The following is a 13840-nucleotide window of genomic DNA, read 5'->3' on the forward strand; positions in this document are numbered from 1 at the left end:
GATGCCTTTCCCACTCACCATGTATCCCAGGAACTTTCCTCCCCTAATGAAGAAGGCACACTTCGCTGGGTTCAGCCTCATTCTGTACTGTTCTAACACCCCAAATACCTCCCTCAGATCTACCATGTGCTGCTGGAAATTTGGGCTTTTGACCACCATATCATCTACATAAACTTCTACGTTTCTGCCGATCTGATTTTTGAAGATTTTGTTCATCAGTCTTTGGTATGTTGCCCCGACATTTTTTAGCCCAAAGGGCATGGCTTTATAGCAGTAGGTCCCATCTTCTGTTATGAACGAGGTTTTTTCTTCGTCCGACCTGTCTATTGGGATTTGATGATAGCCAGACATAGCATCCAAAGAAGACATGTAATCGAAACCGGCCGTAGAGTCGACTATTTTATTAATATTAAGGAGGGGATAACAATCTTTAGGACAGGCCTGATTTAGGTCAGTAAAATCTATGCACATCCTATATTTGCCATTGGCTTTTTTGACTAATACAGGATTTGCTAACCACTGCGGTCTTCTAACTTCCGTACTTCCTCCCTGGTGGCCTGTTGCTTCTCCCTTCCTACTACCCTCTTCTTCTGCTTTACCGGTTTGGCATCGGGGAGGACGTTCAGCTTATGGGTCATCACCTCAGGGTCAATCCCGGGCATGTCAGAGGGCTTCCAGGCGAAGCTCGATGTGTGACTTCGGATCAGGGCCATGACTTCAGTTTTTTGTTCTTCAGTAAGGCTGGCATTGAGACTGAAGACCTTATCTGTCTCTGCCTCTGATAAAGGAAAAGTCTCCAGCTCTCCGACCGGCTCTGTTCTGGCCTCTTTCTTCTCATCCCTGACCTCTAGCACCTCTGAGTCAAGCCTCTCTGCTACCGAGCTCGGTTCTGCCAGATATCTGATACTGGTGACAGCCTCGAACTCAAACAGCACAGGTCTCCCCAGGATTGCGTTGTAGCTCAATGGGAGTTTGACCACTAAGAACACCGCATAATGGGTGCGAGCTCTTGGCGCTTCGCCTAAGGTGAGAGCCAGCTTCACCTTCCCCTCTACTGGCACTGGTACTCCTCCAATCCCTTTGACCGGTGCCTGATCCCGGACTAGCTGTTCCTCGAGGATTCCCATCTGCTGGAAAAACCGGTAGGGCAACAGGTTCACCTTGCTCCCATCATCCACTAAGATCTTCTTGACCTGGTAGTTGTGAATGACGGCTTCAATGACAAGGGCATCATCATGGGGCATCTGAACACCCTGAGCATCCTCCGGAGAGAAAGTGATGGCCACTGGAGAGTGCTCGACGACCTGCATGACCTCGGCGCTACTGCTTTCCCCCTTTCGACTCCTCTTCTTCCCCCTACGGCTCATCCGACCTCCTGTTCCCCCAATAATCATGTTGATGGTCCCACTGGACCCATCATTCACTGGTCCAGCTCCCGCTCTCCTTGGCACTTGGGTTGCCGGGTTAGGTTGAGGCCTCTGTCCCTCCGGTTTCTTCACGAAGTTCTTGAGGTGCCCTCTTTTTATCAGCCTCTCGATCTCTGTGATCAACTGGAAGCAGTTATTGGTGTCGTGGCCGTGCGTACGATGGTACTGACAATATTTGTCAGGATCTCGCTGATTTGCTTCCGTTTTCATAGGCCTGGGCCATTGGAGGAACTCCTTATCCTAGACGGCCATGAGCACCTCGGCTCTAGAGGCATTGAGTGGGGTCGGCTTCTCTGGAACCCACGGAGGGAGTGGCCTCTGTTCTGAGACCCGAGGAGGGAGAGGTCTTTGGTCCCTTCGCTCCCAGGGTTGTCTGTAAGGCTCAGGTCTCTTGCCATGCTTTTTCTCGTGCCTCTCCGGCCTCCCTTCCTCAGTTGCTTTCCCCTTATCTGTCGCTCCCCTGACGAACCTGCTTGTCACCAAGGCATCATCCTGACTTATGTATTTTTCAGCCCGCTTCATCAGCTCGGCCAGTGAGGTCGGAGGCTTCCTGCTCAATGAGCCAAAGAACTCGGCAGAGGTCGTCCCCTTCTGCATGGCTTCCACCGCCCTTCCCTCATCGAGCTCAGGAATCTGCAGGGCCTCCGTATTGAAACGAGCGACGTACTCCCTGAGCGATTCGTCTCTCCTCTGCCTGATCGTCTCTAGGTAGCTCGTCTTTCTATCTGCGGGCACCTCTGCGATAAACCGGCTGATAAAGTGAGTGGCCAGATCTCCAAAGCTGCTGATACTTCCGGCCTCAAGGTTATTAAACCACGCCCGTGCTAGCCCCGAGAGTGTCGTTGGGAATACCTTGCACATCAAGGCATCTGACAAAGTCTGCAGCTCCATGAAAGTCTTGTAGTTCAAGACATGCTCCCGAGGGTTTCTAGCTCCGTTGTATGCGGCCACAGGCGGCATCATAAATTTTTTAGGGACGGTCTCTTGCTGTACCCACTTCGAGAAGGGTGAAGAGGTGGGCAGGAGAGCTTGATTCTGATCCTTTGTTCCCAACTCGGCCAAGAGCTGCTCTCTCATTTTTTGCAGCATTTGGTCTACACTTTCCTCCTCCTGCCTGGGTTTCTTCTCCAGGTGGTACTCCTCCTCTTCCATTTTGCTTCTCGTCCACCTGGTTGTTTCGGCAAAATAACTGTCGGCCCCATCGTTCTCAATCATCTCTCTCACCCTCCTTCCATGAACCCTGGCCTCCGGTTCTTCCTCTTCCCCAGCTCTTCTCCCCCTTTCTTCAGTTTCGCGGCTAACTGTTGGGGGATGGTTGAGGGTAGGTTGAGGTTCATTGGTTTCGGGCTCTTCTACCACTGGCAATACGTTTGCTGGGGTGCTAAGGCCCCGTTGCTGCATTATCTGCCCCAACCAGTGGGCGGTGTTTTGTAGTTGAAGTTCTTGGTTGGACAAGGTAGCGGCGGAAGCATTCCCTGCCAGGCTTGGCGAGGGGTTGAAAGGGATGGGTGGTTGATTGTTTGGAGTTGTAGGACTGGAAAAGGAGAACTGCTGCCCCTCTTGGGCAGAGCTCAGGTCATTTGGAGTGACGTTGTTTTCGTTGTGGTTAGCCATTGTGGATCTCAGTGGGTATTGTAAGAGTGGAACTCCGGCGATAAAAAGATCTCTTTCGTTTCCCACAGACGGTGCCAATTGATGATATGAGATCCAGAAAATAGGGTTTTACAAAAGTTTTTTGAATATGGAAAAAACTTAGACAAAGAGGGGAGTATCCCCCCTTTTATCTGTTTCCTCCGTCTGCTAATGACGTATAATAGACTGGCTATCACTGGGCCACCTGTCCCTGCCACGTTGATACGGACGTACGAGGAAATCAGATCTCTGCCCCATGCATAACGGCCCCTGATTCTCCCCGGGCATGCATGCGGATGGTCCCACAAGGCGAATGGGCTGAACTCCTTCCTGGTTTCGAGCTGGGCCAGAAGATAAGGTTAAGACTAGGCCCAGAGGGGATCTGTTCATTGGGCCAAAAGAGCTGGGCCGGCCTGATTGAAGAATCTGACTGGAGCCCGGTCTTTAAGCTGAGCGGGCTGGACCTGGCTCTTGGAGGAGACTTAAAACCCTTCAGATTATGGGCTGTCCTAATGGGTCTGGCCTTAGACCGAAGTGAAGAAATCCAGCGGTCATCAAGTAATAAAAAGAAAAATTATAGAGAAAAATGAATAAAGTAAGAAAAGATAGAAGAGAATATGAGGAGAAGGATAATGGAAGAAAGAAAAATGATAGAAAAAGAAAAAATAAGAGAAAAAAAATTATGATGTATGAAAATTTAAAAAAATAATAAAAAAAAGAAAATGATAGAAAATAGATCAAACAAGTTTTTTCCATTCATTGCTAAGTAAAAAGTAATGGATTTTTAGAAAAGAAATGAGGAATTTTTAAACCAATAAATTTATTAACGAATTCAATCAGTTGGTAAATTTCAATATTTTTTTTACTTAATAAACTTGATGGTAAATTTAGTTATTTTTTTAATCTCTCTTAAAATTTTTTAATTAATTAAAAATTTATTAATAAATTACCATCGAATTTATTAAAAAAATTTATATTGATTAATAAATTCAACACCAATTATATTTTCAAATTGATAAATTACTAATAAATTTTATGATTGGATAGTAGCCCCTTAACAAATCTTTTAAAGAGTTTAGTTAAGTCTTGATAGTTGGGTGAGAGTCATTGTCAAGTACTGATGATAAAAAATTTGTGAAAACAATGATAAAGTAAAAGGCTTTCATTTAATAAAAAAGAAAAATTATAAGGCAGGAGGGACATCATCAATTGTCTCCTCCCGAGCTTCCAAGGCAACCTCATTATTTGCTATTACAGAAGGAGCCTGGTTATGAGGGTTGTCTTCAATCACCCCTTCCTCCTCTCGCCCATCCTTGTCCCCATCTTCCTCGTCTAGGAAGATATTATCAATCTAGGAGAAATCCTCCACATGAAATCACCTAATGAGCTCTTTCTCTTGCCCTTGTACAAACATCTCCCCGCCCCTGGCCACCGTCTCTTAAAGCTCGGCTTCCAGTTCAGCCACTTTATTTGTGGCAGCCTGAGTCTTTTTTGCTTGAGACTGCAGTTCCTAGACTTGGCGCTGAAGCAGGGCCACTTGCCCGGTTCTCAAGGGAAAGCTTGGAAGCATGGGCCTCACCTAGGTTCGCCTGGAGTTTATCTACTGACTCTAGAGTCTCCTTCACAGTGCCCTCGATCTCATCAATCCAGGCCTTCAGCCTCGATCACTCCTCACGTAGGAGATTTTTTTCTGTCTCTTGCACCCTAAAGTCCCACCTTAGAGCTTTGTAGCACTCCTTGGCCATATAGGCACAGATAGCACCCTCCATGGCGGAATGCATAACGTTGTCAAAGAGGTTGTCCATCTCAATCTCATTCAAACAGTGACGGTCTCCAGGCCTCAAAGCATTCTTCGAAATCAAGATCGACAGGTGAGGTTCATTAAGGAGAGAGGTCGTTCGGATCAATGCCAAAGCTAGATGTTGGACGCTATTGTTGGAAAATCCTGAGATTATTGCAACCCAATTGCGCAGCGGAAAAATAAAATCTCTCTTGATTTCCTTTTCCAGAATCCGAGTGCTTCGTTTAATTCAAAAGATGAATATGAGACTAACCTGTTAATCTCGTCAAGAAGATACAATACCGGACTGATGGTGCTGCCTTTTCAAATGAACACCCTCTATGGTATCCACACGAACGTCTTCTATCCTTCTAGAGTGCTAGCTCTCTCAAAGATGGATAGATTATGTGCTCCACAATTTGCAATATTTTGCCTGAGTTTTCTCAAAACCGTGTACCTTCCACAATTCGTAGAAGGGGTATTTATATGTTTCAGTCTTTTGTTTTTCTACAAATCCTTTTCCTAAAAGGAGGTGTGTTTTCCTATAAATCCTTTTCCAAAAAGGAGTTGTGTTTTTCCCACAACTCCTTTTCCTAAAAGGAGTTGTGTTCATAACAAACTATCACAATCTCGCAGATACTCAAATACCTTATGTGATAGAGTCCTTTATCTGTAACAGTTACAGATAGATTGCAGATCTTTTAAATATTATTATCTCATAATAATAAATGATTAATAATAATAACACTTTATTATTATTAATTATATTAATAATTAATATTAATAATAATAACACTTTATTATTATTAAATATTAATAATAATAACACTTTATTATTATTAATTATATTAATGATTAATAATAATAACACTTTATTATTATTAATTATATTAATGGGCTTTGGGTTTTTAACCCATTAATATGACATAGCACATCAACAACGTTCTTTTGTGTGTGACCCAATAGGCTCACATTAATTGGCAATAGGCCCAGTCCCATAAGGCCTATAAGTCATAAGTGGCCTTTAGTAAGACATTATGACTACCCAACTAATATGAGGATCAATAGTCCAATAAAGCCTAATAAATAGAATATGAATTAATCCCTTTGTCACCCGATATCTAGTTTGAACATAAGTCATGATTAATGTCAAATTTATAATGTTCAAACTTATGATTTATCGATCTCTAAGTAGACTGATAAATTCAAATGATATTGATCACACTATCAATTCATTTGAGCACGGCCATGCATTTCTCAGTCTCACTTATCGAGGGGCCCAAAAGATATCTCTCTCATAGAGAGGGACAAATCCTATCTTGATTGTTCATTATCCTCTACATAATTTCTATTATGCTCAATCATAACCTTTATGATTGTCCGATTAAAGACAAAGTTTGGTTATGTCAAAACATAATAGTCCTTATGTTGGAAACTATGACAATCTCAAGTCAAAGGATTAAGACATAACTACTTTGAGATTCACTTATGATAATGATCCATGTAGTGATCTCAATGCGGGTCCATCCAATACATTGTTCTCTAACAAGTATTTATGATTATTGAATTATATCAACATATACATAATCATCTCATGATTATCAATCAATAATCATACCAGTTATATTTTATTATTATCAACATAATAATAAGTAACCAGGGATGATAATCATTATTATGTAACATGCAAACAAATAATAATAATAAAAACCTCTTTTATTAATAACCAAAATGACATACAAAAAGGTCCAAGATAATGGTCTAGGGCATATACACTAACAGCTATGAGGCTATGAAGCCTCGACTCCAGTAATTTCTAGCATGGGCTCAGCAGCAGTAAGAATTGATGCAGATACACCTCTTGTAGAAGACTCGAGTTGAAAAGGGGCTGAATCTTCTATTATAGGAGGGGGTGAAGGAGGAGGAAGGTTGATAATTGCCTCAACGTGACGAGCACGCTTGGGCAAAGGTGTAGTTGCCCAACTACAACTTTGCCTTTTCGGGCGGCACGCATCGCTTCAGCAAATTTGCTTATTGACCATTCCATATCTGCATAGATTGAAAAGTAAGGCAGTTTGAAATCTAAAAGAAGGCAGAAAGAAAAATACCTTGATTGCTAGCGGGAGAAGCGCTTTTCCCTAAAGCAGGGAAGAATGGGCGGGTGAGGACACCGAGCTTGGCTCGCCCAGAGATGGCTCTGCCAAGACAAAACAGTATTCCTCACTACCTTGGTAGTGTCCATTTTCTAGGATGTGGTCATCATCCGAAAGAAGGCCAAAGCTTCGTCCTCATTCCTCCGTGGCAGGACCCCATCTTTTTGCAATTCCACCCATATATTCTAGCTCGTTCAAATATGACCAAAACCCCCAGACACCCGGTGGTAAAAAATAAAAATTTTATTCTTCCAGCGTTTCAGAGATGAGAGGATCTGATCAAAGAGCGTCTGACTTTTCTCCCACTGAAGTACCAGAATTCTTTATTCTTTTTGGAACCAAGCTGGTACAATTAGGAAAACAGAGAAACATTTGGCTCAATATTGTTGTTCAAACAAATGACCAGAAAGCCACTAGGATCCTCAAGTTGTAAGGGTATGGCTGGACGACTGAAAACTTATGAAATTAGAGGATCTTAGTAAAAAATGGGGTCCATAGGGAATCGAAGACCCATCTTCAACTACTCTTCGTAAACTATGATTGTATCCTCCGAAGGGATCTAGTCCTCTATATAAACACTCAAAGAGGGAGCAAAGATGCGGAAGATCTTTCAAGAAATTTGGCATTTGTCATGAAGGTGATCTACATCTTGTCTGTCAGTATAGAAGGGATGTCACTGATAAGGCCACCTTTGCTCTTATAAGTTGCCATCAGTGGAACAATAGGAGCCGGAGCATAGATGGAGCCATCGGAGGAGGAGCTTGAGGTAGAGCTTCCACTAAGAGAAGAAGAGGAAGTATCCCTATTCATTTTAAAAGGAAAAGGAAAATAGAAATTACTGTGAAAACAAGAGAGTATAAACGAGAAAGAAGGAGCGACCGAGTCTTTCCAGAAGCAAAGACTACAGTTGTGAGCAAAAGTAATAGTTAGAGAAGAAGAAGGGTTCTGATAAGACGATTTTGATGGTAAATTTTAAATACAGCTCGAGAAACGGGGCAACCATCATTGAAGAGCTGGGTAGGTTAAGTGACGTGAACAAGAAAAGACCAATCTCAATGAGCCATATGCCCCAAATCGTGAGAATAATTTTCACATTTCAATTTGAAGAATCGAAAACTAGTGGGGGACATAACATGATCGCATGGTAAGGATTTGATAAGTTGATACGCGATCCCACCCAAGGAAAGGAAGACCCAGACATTGTAACACTTAGTTCATCATTAAAACTCACCCTCTCCTGAATAAGTCGAGTCTTAGGGATCACCGATCGATAGCTGGTGAAATCCCTTATCAAACAGCCAATCATATCATTGGCAGATTTCTTATAGCGAATGATCATAAAAGCAAATGTCTGCAATTCTTATAGTTTACTGATTTGAGTATCGGAGTGATCTCGCATTTTTTTTTATTGCAAATTTAACCAATTGCAGCATAGTTTTATTTTTTAGTTACATTAATGAGAGAAAGTAATGTAAATGAATTTATATAAAAAAATAAGAAAATGAGAGAAAAAGGAAAAAAAATGATGAAAGAAAAGAAAATAAAGAAAGTAATAAAAAGGAAATTTGCAAAGAAAAATGAATAACGTAAGAAAAGATAGAAGAGAATATGAGAAGAAGGATAATGAAAGAAAGAAAAATAATAGAAAAAGAAAAAAATAAGAGAAAAAAATTATGATGCATGAAAATTAAATGATAGAAAATAAAAGAAAAAAAGAAAACGATAAAAAAGAGGTAATATTATGTTTATAAATATAAATTACTAACAGATTTAGCAATAAATTCATAATTTGTTGTTAATTTTGAAAAAAATGAGTTTTTCTCTATTGATAAATTTAAAATTTATTAGTAAATTCATTACTAAGTGAAAAATGATGGATTTTTAAAAAAGAGAAGTGAAATTTTTAAATCAATATATTTATTAAGGAGTTCAATTGGTTAGTAAATTTTAATAATTTTTTTACTTAATACTTTTACTACATCTTTAAATTTTCTAATTAATTGAAAATTTATTGATAAATTATCAACAAATGTATTAAAAAAGTTTATATTGGTTAGTAAATTTAAAGTCAATTATTTTTTCAAACTTATAAATTACCAACAAATTTTAAAATTTGTTAGTGATATCAATAAATTACTAAACTCATTTCAAAACCATCAATGAATTTAACACAAAACTTTTTATTTTAATAATTAAAATCAAATTTTAAACTCTATTGATAAATATATTAATATTATTAATGAATCCAGTGATAATATCCATTGATAATTCGATAAATTTTTGCGTGAAAGCTCTAATGAACCTCATATAAATCCATGAACAGAGTATAATTGAAAATTTTTTTATTTAGATTTATTCAATTTTCCTTTAACTTTAATTCTTTTTTTTCCTTTGGTCATGCTTACATGATAGATGAGTAAGTTGAAAAACATAAGAGAACAGGCACTTTATTCTCCATAAAAGTCCATAATACAATATATTATATCTCTAATTCTCATTTAATACTCTCTAACCAGTCTTTGCTAGCTATATATAATAATAATATTTGTCCTACAAAAAGTCAAAAGAACTAGACTTTTCTAGCTAGCTTTCCTTTTCTTTTCCGACTATCAAGTCGTCAACTTCCTGGATTCCAAGAAATTCTTACTCTTATGTTCACAAGTTGTAATATATTCCATAAAACTTGCAAAATCTGTATCTTTGTAACGCTTTGGATTGTCTTCGTTGACGAGTTTGGGTGACGGTCGAATCGTGCTGCTGAAAGGTAAGCTGTGCAATGAAGCAATTGAGATTCTGGACTTTGCAGGATTCACTAGAACCCTATGAAGCACGCTCTTGTATCTGCCGTTGCTAAATATCTGCCCACAAAATATCACAGTTAATATACATCATTTTACATTTATTAATGCTAATTTAATTATTTTTTATAAATTAATATCAAATTTTTAAATTTTTAAAAAATTGACTAGTTTATTTTTATTTTAAAATCAACTAATTAAAATATTTTTATATTTTACAAAATCTTACTTCTGTTAAAAAAAATTATTAATTATCTTGAATTATTTATAATATTTAGTTTTTATAATTTTAATTAGGCCAATTGATAAAAAACCTCAATATTTACACGTATTTATATTTTAATCTAAATTTTTTAATTTTAGTTTAGTTGACACAATTTTTACATCTTGATACAATTTTAACCATTCTGTAGATTCTTAAATTTAATAATCTATATAGTAATTTGATAGTGTAGTTGATATGTCTATTATTATTATTTTAAATATAAATTAATGACTCAATGATTGAAAAAACTCAATATTTATATTATTTTATATTTTAATTCAAATATTTAAATTTTAAATTAATTAGTTCAATATTTGCATTTAAATAATTAATCTTTAAAAATAAAAATATAAGAGTTTAGATAGAATGTCGAATATAATATTTTATTATTTTTAAAATAATAAATTAATTTTACATATAAAAATAATATTAATTCATATTTAACTATAATTAAATGATATATTTAATTTTAAAGAAAATAATAATCTAACGGTTAAATATATAGTCGGCAACTTTAATAATAGTTAGATTTTATTTTCATCAATAATTATAAAAATTTTATAATAAATATATTATTTTTAGTTATTTTGTAGATATTACTATTTTAAATTAAATAATATTTGTTATAAAATATTTATAAAATATTGGATTTTTTGGATCGATCAAAATTAAAATAAATTAACTAATAGTTTCTTTGACAAAATTATGATAAAAAAGTTTGATTTTATGATGTTTTAATTGTGAGATTTTGAAACAGGATCAACTAATAAATTTTCTAAAATTCTAAAGATCTGATAATACCTCTAAAGTTTTAAAATATTCATATTTAACACTTGAATTTAAAAGTTTTAATGAAGGGGAAAATGACCCGTGCCACCCCATATGATAATAAACCCTAATTTAGTAATTGTGCCTGTGTTAAGTCTACCAAATTGATTAGGTATATAAGTAATATAAATATCAATAAATATCAAATAGTTTTATGAGCTAACCTCAAGATGATCACCCACGTTAACCACAAAAGAGTTAGGAATGGGTTCCACGGTTACCCATTTGCCTCGGTGATGAATCTGAAGACCCTTGACCAATTCATCTTGAAGAAGCAATGTGAGGAAGCCATAGTCAGAATGGGGTAGCATGCCAAGAGTTAGATCAGGTTCAGGACATGAAGGGTAACAATTCACCACTATGATTTGGCTTCCATCTTCAAATTCTTTTAAGCAGCTGTCCTTTTCATTACAACTTCTATTGTTTTCCACCACTCCCAGACTCTCTAGGATTGCTTTCACAAGCATCATGTACAAGTACTTTGTCTCTTTGGAGTAGTTAACCGCCGCTTCCCTGTTAATAATATTCAATAAGCATTAAAAATTAGAGAAAATGAAGAAACAATTGACACTTCTAATTCAATAATTCATATATTTCTCTATACATGTATCTCCTTTATATATAAGGTAAATTACTATTAAATCCTTAAAATTTTATAAAATTAATTAATTCGTCACTATTTTAAAATTATTCAATTAAAATGTATTAAAATGTCTCAGATCCGATAATAATTTTTCCATATATACATGATGGAGAGATAAGGCTTACTATGCATAAAGCTAAATTGTTACACTAGTAACGTTAATTTGAATATGTATACTCAGCATTAATTAATATTATTTTAACTATAATCATAATAAGTTTGATATTTAAATTTTAGAAAAATTATTAGTTAATCCATAAAAAAATTCACTAGTTAATATTTCAATTTTAAAAAATATATTAAAATATTCCTGATATTTTAAAAAGTCTATTAGTTAGTTTCTCTATTAATTTTGTCATTACGTATTTTACTATTTAATTTCTATAGTTTTTAAAAACTTATTAGTTAGTTCTTCAGATTTTTAAAAAGTTTAGTAATTACTCCCTCCATATTTTTACAATACTTAACGGTTAAAATTAACGGAAAAAATAATTAGTAGACTTTTTAAAACGTCAAGAACGTTTTAGTGCATTTTTCAAAATTGATGAATCAAGTAATAAGTTTTTTCGTAATATAAAAACTAAGTAGTAATTTTTTTTTAAATTTTTGTTAATTATTTTTTTATTGATAAAATACATATGGTAAAAATATTTTCGATCGATATAATTAACCGTATCCATAGATAATTAGATTTTGGAAAATATACAAGACCTTAGTTCTGAAGGAGAGGAAGGCCAAAAGGGTAGCATTTCTGAGAGTGGATGACAATTAAGCTTTAAGAAGTCTCTCCAGCAAAACACCCTATCTTTGTTCTGATTGAAACTTGTTCCATATCTTACAGGTGAAAACATGTCTTTTGACATGTACTTTGATCTCTTTTCAAATGGGAGCTCGAAAAATTTCCTTCCCTCTTCAACCATGCTAGTAATAGTTTCTCTTGAAATGCCATGATTTATCAACTGCACCATCAACCAATCCAAAATAAACACTAAATAATTAATTGACACTGAAACAAAAATAGATTTAAGATTTAAGAAAATAACAGTAAATTATTATTTTATATATTTAAACTGTAATTATAAATTTCGCAACGGTTTAAACTGATACATTTTATTTTTGCTGTTATAATTTTATTAAATATAAAATAAATTATTTATTAAAATATATTATTATATAAATTTAAACCAGTATAAACCCTAGAATATAGGAGCATAACTAAGAACCCACATAACATAAATCTTAAACTCATCATCCCCTCCATGCAAACGCGCGTTAGGGCTTGAAGCATGAATAAATACAGTCTCACTTTAGCCCTTTGCTAAAATATTTTTGGCATAACATGTCAAGAGACTCCTCAACTAGAAATTTAAGCTCTCCATATATTTTTACCGAAAGATAAATTAATGAAAGCTAGAAAGTTACACTAGCAGTATACAAGAATAGTGCATGTGTTCTTAACAAATACCTGGAAGAAGCCATATTCTTCACAAGCTCTGGAAAGCGATTGCAGAGCTTGAACTCTGTTTGAGCCTTGTAACTCTGCAAAATCGATGACTGGTAATCTGAGATCATGATCATTAGAGAAGTTACCATTCAATTCCCCTGTGTTAGGGCGTTCGATGACTGGTAATATGTATTTTGCAGGAACTTTAGTTATCCCTTTCTCGCAGAGATACTTCACGCCTCTGTGATACTGATGATGATCTCCTCTTTCTTCATCAGGATGGAGGGCAAAACTCATCGAAGGAGACATTGATTATGGCGAGAAAAATTAGAAGAGTGTGATCATAGAGGGGAAGGGATTAATGGGTTGAGATCGTTGAAGAGAAGATGGAGAGAGAGAGATGAATATATAGGGAGGAACAGTAGGGAGTTTTTGGAGAAAATTAAAAACCAGCTTTGGTTTTGGAAGATGATGGAGTTTCATAGCTCTCAATTTTAATGCAACCAAACGCGACCGTTGACCTGGTTTCAGTCAATACACGAGGCTGGTAGTGGGGGTGGTCGTGGCGTTCGACTCTTGAAATAATTTTAATTTTTTCCATCATTGCCTCGTTGGCCTCCTCCATACCCCAACTGCAATTCTTTCTTTTCGTTTCTTTTTTTTAAATTTACTCTAAGAAATATTACCTACTAAGTTATATAATATACTATAAATATGTATTCTTTCATTCACATCATTATGAAGATCATTTTTTTTTCTTAATTGATATATTGATTCATATTTCTCATTTTTTCTTTTTAGAATGATTCGTTTTATTAGAGAACAATTTAAATAAATTCATGTAAAATTACTATTTTTTCAAATAGAAAT

The 13840-nt window shown here is 36.0% G+C and overlaps 1 protein-coding gene across 1 annotated transcript; it reads right to left on the reverse strand.

The window, feature by feature from the left end:
• Positions 1-9413: 9413 nt before the first annotated feature.
• Positions 9414-13417, reverse strand: LOC110625292 (probable 2-oxoglutarate-dependent dioxygenase SLC1). Its single transcript, XM_021770899.2, has 4 exons — positions 12992-13417; positions 12238-12485; positions 11048-11396; positions 9414-9850 (listed from the first exon to the last, which is right to left on the reverse strand). The coding sequence occupies exons 1-4, from the start codon at positions 13277-13279 to the stop codon at positions 9602-9604; spliced, it is 1134 nt and encodes a 377-aa protein (XP_021626591.1). The 5' UTR covers positions 13280-13417; the 3' UTR covers positions 9414-9601.
• Between the last annotated feature and the right edge of the window lie 423 nt (positions 13418-13840).

Source organism: Manihot esculenta, chromosome 10, assembly GCF_001659605.2.
Source record: "Manihot esculenta cultivar AM560-2 chromosome 10, M.esculenta_v8, whole genome shotgun sequence".
In the NCBI taxonomy this organism is placed as follows: Eukaryota; Viridiplantae; Streptophyta; class Magnoliopsida; order Malpighiales; family Euphorbiaceae; genus Manihot; species Manihot esculenta.